Below are 10,066 nucleotides of genomic sequence, written 5' to 3' on the forward strand. Positions count from 1 at the left end.
CATGTGCTGTGAGTCAAAGCAATTCATTGTTTGTTAGCTTGGTAGACTGGAGATCTAATGGGCTATAAATGAAGGTGTTGTCCATGCAAAAGCAGAAAGCAGAAATTTAAATGTGAAGAGTTTGTCTGTAAAGTCAGAATCATACAGTTAGATGCTTAGGCAAAAAATCTGAAGTAGGTAGCTCCAGATGTCAACATATGAGCTGGCATACTGAGTCAAAATAGAGGTGTCCCTAACGCTAGCACCCTGCTCCCAAAACTAATTGAGAGAATCTACAGAGGGAGAAGCAGTGTTGTGCCTACCTTCCCAGATAACTCTTCAAGCCTCCAGTAATTTCTGACTTTCTTCTTAAAGTAGAAGTCCCTGCTACTTTTCAATCTCTTTAAATCTTCCTTATGCTTGTCTTGAAAGAAGAAATGCACACCTGATCAACACATGGCTCAGGGGCTGGTGCCGTCGTCAGAATTCTGGGTTTTTTGACCACAGGGCAGTTTACACGGCACCGGGCCTCCTCGCAGCTGATGGAGTGCAACTGACTCCAAGGGGCAAAAGGATTCTTGCTCATGAGCTGGCAGGCCTCATCGAGACGGCTTTAAACTAGATTTGGAGGAGGGAGAGGATAAAACCGGGCTCACTAGAGTTGAACCTAGGGGTAGCGTGCCAGAGTTGAAATCGATAGCCCAGCTCAGGTGCATCTACACCAATGCACGCAGCATGGGCACCAAACAGGAGGAGCTGGAAGCCATTGTGCAGCGCGACAGCTATGATGTAGTTGCCATCACAGCAACATGGTGGGATGCTTCTCATGACTGGAGTGCTGCAATGGATGGCTATATGCTCTTCCGAAGGGATAGGCAGGGAAGGAGAGGTGGTGGGGTGGCTCTGTATGTCAGGGAGTGTTTTGATTGCATAGAAATCGAAGATTGTGAAGTAGAGTAGAGTGCTTATGGGTAAGGATGAGGGGGAAGGCCAATGAGGCAGATATCCTGCTGGGAGTCTGTTACAGACCACCCAACCAGGATGAAGAGACAGATGAGACATTCCATAAGTGACTGGCAGAAGTCTCGCATTCGCTGGCCCTTGTTCTTGTGGGGGACTTCAACCTACCGGCACGGCAGAGAGGAAACAGTCTGGGAGGTTCCTGGAGTGTGTGGAGGAGAACTTCCTGACGCAGCTGGTGAGTGAGCCCACCAGGGGAGGTGCCTTGCTGGACCTGCTGTTTACAAACAGAGAAGAACTGGTGAGAGATGTGATGGTCGGAGGCCGTCTTGGGCTTAGCGACCACGACATGATAGAATTCTCAGTTGTGAGGGAAGTAAGGAGAGGGGTCAGCAAAACTGCTACCATGGACTTCCGGAGGGCAGACTTTGGCCTGTTCAGGTCACTGGTTGAGAGAGTCCCTTGGGAGACAGTCCTGAAGGACAAAAGGGTCCAGGAAGGCTGGACAGTCTTCAAGAAGGAAATCTTAAAGGGGCAGGAGCAGGCGGTCCCCATGTGCCGTAAGAAGAGCTGGCGGGGAAGGCGACCGGCCTGGCTGAACAGGGAGATTTTGCTGGGGCTCAGGGAAAAGAGGAGAGTTTATCACCTCTGGAAGAAGGGGCAGGCAACTCACGAAGAGTACAAGTATCTCGTTAGGTCAAGCAGGGACAAAATTAGAAAGGCAAAAGCCCAGCTAGAGCTCAGTCTGGCCACAGTCGTAAAGGATAATAAAAAATGTTTTTACAAATATATTAACAACAAAAAGAGAGGCAAGGAGAATCTCCATCCCCTACTGGATATGGCGGGGAACATTGTCTCCAAGGACGAGGACAAGGCTGAGGTACTTAATGCCTTCTTTGCCTCAGTCTTTAATAGCCAGTCCAGGTATCCACAGGGTATTCAGCCCCCTGAGCTGGAAGATGGGGATGGAGAGCACAATGTACTCCTCATAATCCAGGAGGAAGCAGTCAAGGACATGCTAAACCACCTGGACACCCACAAGTCTATGGGGCCTGATGCAATCCACCCGAGAGTACTGAGGGAGCTGGCGGAGGAGCTTGCCAAGCCACTCTCCATCATTTATCAGCAGTCCTGGTTAACAGGGGAGGTCCCAGAAGACTGGAGGCTTGCCAATGTGACGCCCATCTACAAGAAAGGCCGGAAGAAGGATGCTGGGAACTACAGGCCTGTCAGCCTGACCTCTGTACCGGGGAAGATTATGGAGCGGTTGGTCTTGAGAGTGCTCACAGGGCATGTGCAGGACAATGAAGGGATTAGGCCCAGCCAGCATGGGTTCATGAAAGGCAGGTCCGGCTTGACCAGCCTGATGTCCTTCTATGACCAGGTGACCCGCCTAGTGGATGAGGGAAAGGCTGTGGATGTTGTCTCCCTGGACTGTAGTAAAGCCTTTGACACTGTCTCCCACAGCATTCTCCTGGAGAAACTGGCGGCTCGTGGCTTAGACAGGTTTACTCTTCGCTGGGTGAGGAACTGGCTGGATGGCCGAGCCCAGAGAGTTGTGGTGAATGGCGTTAAATCCGGCTGGTGGCCGGTCACAGGTGGTGTTCCTCAGGGCTTGGTTCTGGGGCCGGTCTTGTTCAATATCTTTATAGATGATCTGGATGAGGGAATCGAGTGGTCCCTCAGTAAGTTTGCAGATGACACCAAGCTGGGTGGGAGTGTTGATCTGCTGGAGGGTAGGAGGGCTCTGCAGAGGGATCTGGACAGGCTCGATCGATGGGCAGAGGCCAACTGTATGAGGTTTAATAAGGTCAAGTGCCAGGTCCTGCACTTGGGTCACAACAACCCCATGCAACGCTACAGGCTTGGGGAGGAGTGGCTGGAGAGCAGCCCGGCGGAAAGGGACCTGGGGGTGCTGGTTGACAGCCGGCTGAACATGAGCCGGCAGTGTGCCCAGGTGGCCAAGAAGGCCAACAGCGTCCTGGCCTGTATCAGGAATAGTGTGGCCAGCAGGAGTAGGGAAGTGATTGTGCCCCTGTACTCGGCACTTGTGAGGCCGCACCTTGAATCCTGTGTTCAGTTTTGGGCCCCTCACTACAAGAAGGATGTTGAGGTGCTGGAGCATGTCCAGAAAAGGGCAACGAAGCTGGTGAGGGGTCTGGAGCAGAAGTCCTCTGAGGAGCAGCTGAGGGAACTGGGGTTGTTTAGTCTGGAGAAGAGGAGGCTGAGGGGAGACCTTATCACTCTCCACAACTACCTGAAAGGGGGTTGTGGCGACGAGGTTGTTGGCCGCTTCTCCCAAGTAACTAGTGATAGGACAAGAGGAAATGGCCTCAAGTTGCGCCAGGGGAGGTTTAGATTGGATATTAGGAAAAATTTCTTCACTGAGAGAGTGGTCAGGCATTGGAACAGGCTGCCCAGGGAGGTGGTGGAGTCGCCATCTCTGGAAGTGTTTAAAAAATGTGTGGACGTGGCTCTTTGGGACATGGTTTAGGGGACATGGTGGCGCTGGATTAATGGTTGGACTTGATGATCTTGAAGGTCCTTTCCAACCTAGTGATTCTGTGATTCTGTGAAATAAACATTATTCCCTATTACATGTCTTCACATAAGATTTTAGATATGGTAACACTCACTGATGCATCTCCTACCTTTTACCCCAAACTGAAGTCACAAACTCAGTGAATTTGATTGCACAAGAAGAAAATAATAGACAACTTCAGCCAGGAGTAATGAAGGCAGCCATCAAGACTGTGGTGGTGATGATTACCTTCTCTATAGAAATCTAGAAATCAAAGGACTTGGTTCTGGGCCCCTTTTCCATAAGGGGGAGAGAAAGATGAAGGTCAAACCCATGGCTGTTCTGTGTTCAGGCTGCTCTCCGGACTAGCAGACTAGATCATCTCTGTCCACTTGCCTGCTTGTCTTTCTGCTGAATGTGGGTGATGGAGGGCTCAAGAGACCACAGACAGGGCAAACAGCAGGAGCCTGTTTCCATAGCCCATCCTGTCCTCATTGCCTCCAGGGAAGAGGACGGATTCCTGGTTTCCAGTCCATGTACCAGCAGTGTGTGTTTATCAAGAGACTGCTGAATGCAGGGACTGGATCCCGAGCCTCCCTCAACACTGATATGATAGCATGACATCACAACAGTGACGCTGGTTCCTATTCTCCTACCTCTCTCTATTTTCTTTGAAAATTGTACTAATTTCTTGTGTTATTTTTGAATGTGATCATTTATTTATCCAAAACCCCTCTTTGTAGTGGGACTGTACGTGTGTTTCCAGTGTATAGAAGCACAAATATTAAGATCAAGGTTTTAATCAAATATTTTTTTTTGAAGAGGGACAGTTCTTACTTTTTTTGTTGACACACAATTAACCTGTATGAGTGGTGATAAGTAACAAATAAATAGTTTGCAGAAGCATCAGAAATGCATTTAAGCTATTATGAATCTTTCTAAGCATGTTGCATGTTTTAATTATTATAATCTATTTTGCACTGTAGATTTTCAAATGTGTTTGAAAGTGAAGTAGTTATGCTGACATAATATTTTCATTGCTGTACATCATTGTGATAAATGTATTTAATGCATTTGCCACAGGTCTTCAGTACTTTAAAAATGTCGTGTTAGTGGCCTCACCCCAAGACAGATATGTACCTTTTCATTCAGCAAGAATAGAAATGTGCAAAAATGCCCTTAAAGACAGACACACAGGTATGTTTAAGATCCTTTCTATATTTACAAAGCTGTTGAGGAATTGTGTTTTTTTGTAACCGAGGTCATTGCATTAGATGGGTTTTTCATCAGCCTGATGAAAACTGAAAGGTTTATTTGATAAGGAAGGAAGTGTTCTCTTCCCACAGGAAATGACTGAAATCAATAAAAGCAGCTTTTTAAGAAGATCTTTATCTGATGAACACAAATTCAATCAGGTCGTAATCCAGGTTTCTTACTGCTGCTTTCCCTTCCCTCTAATTTATTTTTTAAAAAGTGATGATAATAGAACTAGCTCTTGACAATATTTTTCTGCAGTCTATTGAATTACTAGTACTGTCTTGTCTTTGTTTCACACAATGAAATCTCTCTCAGCACGTCCAAAGTCCAAAGGGGTTTTCCTTTTGTTTTCAATAATTGGGATGATTGCCAGGTAATTTAAGTGACACATGTAAAATCATACTGGTTTGTAATAAAATCTGTAAAGCACATGTGGACTCATGCCATCAGAGGCCTAGCCCTCCTGTGAGCTCAGGCTGTGTATGGCCCCAAGTATTGCATTTGATATTAGCAGTTCCTTTATTTATAAAATGTTTCACAGCTTCAGTTTGATACTACTTCCAGAAATAATGTTCAGTGTAATTTTGTACCCATTTCACATATGTGATTACCTAGGAATGGAGGTATTCCTTGGAAGTAGAAAGAGACACTCAGGTGCAATAATGAACATGGTTGCCTTCACATATCTTATCTAAATTACAGCTCTTTCTACCCTACCTCAGACATGAATTAAAAGGTAATTTTCTAACTCTTTCTTCCAGTGGTTGTTCCTCAGGGAGATGTTTGACCTATCAGGATCCAGATGTATATTCAGTGTAGATCATTTATGAGTTCAGGTTTCCTGAGCCATTATTGCTGCCCTATAAACTCCTCAGCTATCTGCACGATGTTCTTCCTGCGTTAGATTCCCCAGAGAAACCTGAATGGTCCTCTCTGTTTTGCCAGACCCTTTTGCATTTGTATTCACAGACAAAGTGAGTCCAACCCTCTTCCCCTGCAGGAAACTAGAGTGTTTCCTTCCACCACAAAGGAAATGAGACTAAATGCTGAGGAGTATCCCACTCTTCGTGCTAGCAGCTTCAGCAGACCTCTTTGGATGGCCAGTGCCTCCATTAGATTAACAGCATCCCGGCGCTTGGCAAATCTTTTAAATTGACTGCTGTCTTGCATTTTGGCCTCGCTTCCATTTTCCTTCTCATTGCGATATAGTTAAACAATACTGGAAGGAAAGGGGATATGGCATCTTTGGCATGTAGGTGTGACACTTAAACTCTTTTGCAGGTCCTGTTTATGCAGAAATGATTAACAATCTTCTCCAGCCTTTGATTGGGGCGAAAGACTGCACTTTGATCAGACACAACGTGTTTCATGCTCTGCCAAACACCGCCAACACATTGATAGGGCGGGCTGCCCACATTGCCGTGCTGGACTCCGAACTTTTCCTGGAGAAGTTTTTCCTCGTGGCAGGACTCAACTACTTCAAATAGTGCCTGAAGTACAGGGCAACAGAGGCAAATCATTTCATTGAGCGGAGGAGAATCCCTTAGCCAAAAGAGTACAGCTAGAAATGAGATCAGATGGGACTTTCAAACTCCTCCATTTCCATTTCTGTTTCAGAAAATAAAGTGCTATGGCTTTAAGGCGTTCAAGCTTCCAAATATTGGTGCTTTTGGAAGAAACAAATATTCCTCTTGAGTTTCTATGTTTTTTGTCCACGTAAATACATCAGCCACTTCTGAAGTACAGAATTAGAATAAGAAGGCTAATTCTCTAAATGTGATTGGACAAATATGATTCACGTTTCTCCTGAATATTAACCCAGAAATTTGGCTGTCCTTGATTTAATGCTTATTTATGTATTAACAAAGCTATATATTTGTAGCACTTTTGGGGTAGTTAACACAAGAAGAAACAAGTATATATGAACTCAGGTTAAAACCTACTTTGTGATGAACTGAGACATCTGAAAAACATTTATGAAAGTTTCAATGTTTCCATTTGTTGAAGGAAAACATTTGGATGGTGCCATTACTGGTAATAATTTGTCACATACATACATTCAAATAATGGAAAGGAGTGAAATATTTAACATAGAATAAAGATATCATGATATTTGTCCTTTTTTTAAAAAAACAGCTTTAATTTAGGAAGAACTTTGTTCAAGTTAGAAGCTATCAAACCAAGAGTCTATTGGATTACTTGTAAAATATCAGTGGCACCTATTAACATGTCGTCTGTTTACATTTATAGAGGACCATTATTGTGCTTGTTATAACATCAGAAGTACAATTTTTACTTTTACATTTGTATCTAAGTACATGGATCCCAACAAATTTTTATTTTTTTAAAATGTATTACTCCGACATGAAATCAAAAATCTAGCCAGTAATACTCCTAAAAAACAATCAGATAAAAATAGGCAGGAGACATAGAGTGGTAAGGTTTGTGGAAAGTTAAAAATATAAGGATGTTTTCTTAGGCTCCTCTGCAATGCTCCGTTAAAGCTTTAATAATGCCCATTTACAGTGCTATACAGTCCTAACTAGTATATGGTTACAGCTGGTTGAAACATTTAAAACTTTATTCATACAAAGATACCCAAGTTGTTTTTAAGGGTTTGGAAGAGAACCCATTTTTCACTTTTTTAGGTTTTTTTCCAATTTATAGTTAAATTTTTTATCAAAAAGTTATCAGGTTTAAAGTGACAAATTTCAATAACTTTCTATACATTTTCATACCATTTTGATAAATTTTCAATGTCACAGCAGTTTTTTCAAAAAGGTTAATAATTCTTCACAATTATTTTTGTTTGGAAGACAGGCAATTTTTTAATGCAAACATAATTTATTTAAAAACATAAGTGACCAGCCCTCTCTATCGTGTAACAAAAACTATAAAAAAAAGACAAAGGTGGTTTCTGTTGTCAAGACTCTCATCAGTAAATTAAGATCAAGATAGTGGAGGTTTCTGAAATAAGAGAGTTAAAAAATGAAAACAAAAAACCTCTCAACCACAGGGAAATATTTGTACATGCAAAAAGTAAAACTAGGGTTTTTTTTCAAAAGAAGTGGAAAACTTACACAGTATTAGCTCATTAAAAGACTTGCTAGCAGACTGGTAAAGGGTGCCAAAGAATAAGGCTGTTTTGAAAATATAGGCATGTTTTTTAAAATAGAAAGGAGAAACAAGGAATATACAAAAGGGTGAGATTAAGATCACCTGAAAATAGGAAGGTATATTGCACCTAAAAATCATCTGCCCCACAAAGGGCCAGAAATTATATAGAAAGAGTTACATGGTGTGTTTCAATATTGACAAGTTTTTTAATCATTAAGTATTACCTCAGTACTTGAATTAAATAGGTAGATAGTATTTTCTCTTTTTTCCCCTGTTATAAATTGACAGTTTAAAGCTAAAAGATGGATTTACTCAGTTAACAAATAAATTGTGTCAAGAATCAAGAACTTCTGGTTCCCGCTTCTTGTTTGGGAAGTCTTTTACCACTTTTTGGCCCCAACATTTTAGTGACAGCTACACTTACATGTCACAGCTTACTTCTTCCTTGGTAAATTATTTACAGAATTCTAAATACAACGGGACATGTAGGTTAAGCTGTTATACAGGACAGTGGTTTTGAGCCGCAGATGTGGACTTCTAAGGAGTATGTGAAAAACAAGAAAGAAAAGCCATCTCCAGCCATCGGCAGGTTTCAGTGTGCTGTATGAGCGTTTGCTCCTCTTTTAGAAAATGTTCAGGAGTCTGCCAACAGCAAATTTTGAAAAACATTACGAGAGAGGTTAGTTTACACATATTTACATGCCAAATGTAAGTGTGTGAATATAGTCTGTCCAAAGAAGTATGCTCATTTCAAGGTCTCACACACCAACTTTTTCAATCCTGAGTGTACAAAGTCTGGCAACATACCAGTGTACCTGTTCTAACATTCAGCTCGGTAGTTTCTTGCCTTGCCGTGTTCATTAGGAAGCATTCCCAGCCTTCTGTTATCGAGATTGTAAGAGAAGGGAAATGTGAAAAGATTTCTTTTGTATTGCTGCAGAAGTTGGTGGCCCTTTCGGTATGTTCACTTTCACACTCTAAACTGCTCCCAGTGCTCTGACTGATCGACAAACCTACCTAAAGGTTTCCGTGTTCTTATACATACAATGTTCTTCCATGGCTCAGAGTCTGATTGCAGAGTTGGAGCTGGATTGTACGCAGAGTTGGAGTTGGATTTTACAGAGTTGGATTAGGTCCGTACAACTTGCCCTTTGTGGGTTATGGCAGAGAACTTCTATGGAGCCTCAGAAAAATCTGGGAGATGTCATTCTCATGAAATGATGAGACACAGATTTTTATCTACCTTATGCTGGCAGAACATTGTATGAAACATTGGCTGAGCATTCATGTTAAGGTTCTCAGAATAGCCTCCCTCTCTTTTTCTTCTTTTATTTTTTTTAATGGGATGTTGCCTTGATAATGACTCAGAATATTGTAAATCCGCTCTAACTGTGTAGGATCTATTGAAAAAAAAATCTTCATTGTCATTATAATATAAAAAAAACCTAAGTGGTTAGACTTCATCAAACTATAGGAATCAAGACAGACTTATTTTCAGAATTTTGTGGTTTATATATAGAGAAATATATATTAAGAAGTACCTTCATAACAAGCAGCAAAATAACTTCACAGTTAACATCTTTGTTTCTGTCTTGACCTTTGAACATTAATGTATTGTCCTTTCACATAAAGCCTTTTTAAGTACATTTAAGTACATTAGCAGTACTGTACAAGCCGTACTTCAAACCACACAAGCTCCTCTTGGCTTGATATATATATAGGGGCAGTGCTTAAATTCTTCAGCGAAACTCTCACATTCACAGAGGATAAGACAGCATTTCAAGAACTTGGACAGAGGAGTGGACAACCATGAAATTTTTTGTAGCTTGTCCATGCCCAGAGTCAGCTCTGGGCTTAACGTTAGCTGTATTTGAAGTGAAACTCCCTTCACTTCATTAGGATTCTTTAGTTAAGAAAAAAACAAAGCCAGCAATGCGGGGTTGTTTCTTTAGCATCTAGAACTCTTACAACCAGCATGGTAGATCTCCTGGTTCCAACAAATAAAGTGCATTTGTCTTTTGAGATTTGCCAATGTCAAAGATGAATTATGGGCTGTAGCCAAGATGAGTAGTTCTTTCAAGGAAAGGTGATAGCCCACATGTAGGAAAAGAACAGCAAAGACAGAGGATCTCGGGGCTTTGAGAGACAGTGGCAAAGACTGGGGGAAGGAAGGAAGACAGGAAAGTGCACCAGTAAGGGTGAATTTCATAGAATTATGGAAAGGTTTGGGTC

At 42.2% G+C, this 10,066-nt stretch overlaps 1 protein-coding gene across 1 annotated transcript in view; it reads left to right on the top strand.

The window, feature by feature from the left end:
* Positions 1–6,204, top strand: part of FAM135B (family with sequence similarity 135 member B) — a gene marked incomplete at both ends in the record, with an annotated part of 148,296 nt that extends 142,092 nt beyond the window's left edge. The window contains 2 exons of the mRNA XM_081996627.1: positions 4,544–4,657; positions 5,999–6,204. Of these exons, the coding sequence (XP_081852753.1) occupies positions 4,544–4,657; positions 5,999–6,204 (320 nt within the window). The remainder of the gene's footprint in view (positions 1–4,543; positions 4,658–5,998) is intronic.
* Positions 6,205–10,066: the final 3,862 nt, after the last annotated feature.

This window comes from Phaethon aethereus, assembly GCF_964289735.1.
Source record: "Phaethon aethereus genome assembly, chromosome: 2".
Taxonomy (NCBI): Eukaryota; Metazoa; Chordata; class Aves; order Phaethontiformes; family Phaethontidae; genus Phaethon; species Phaethon aethereus.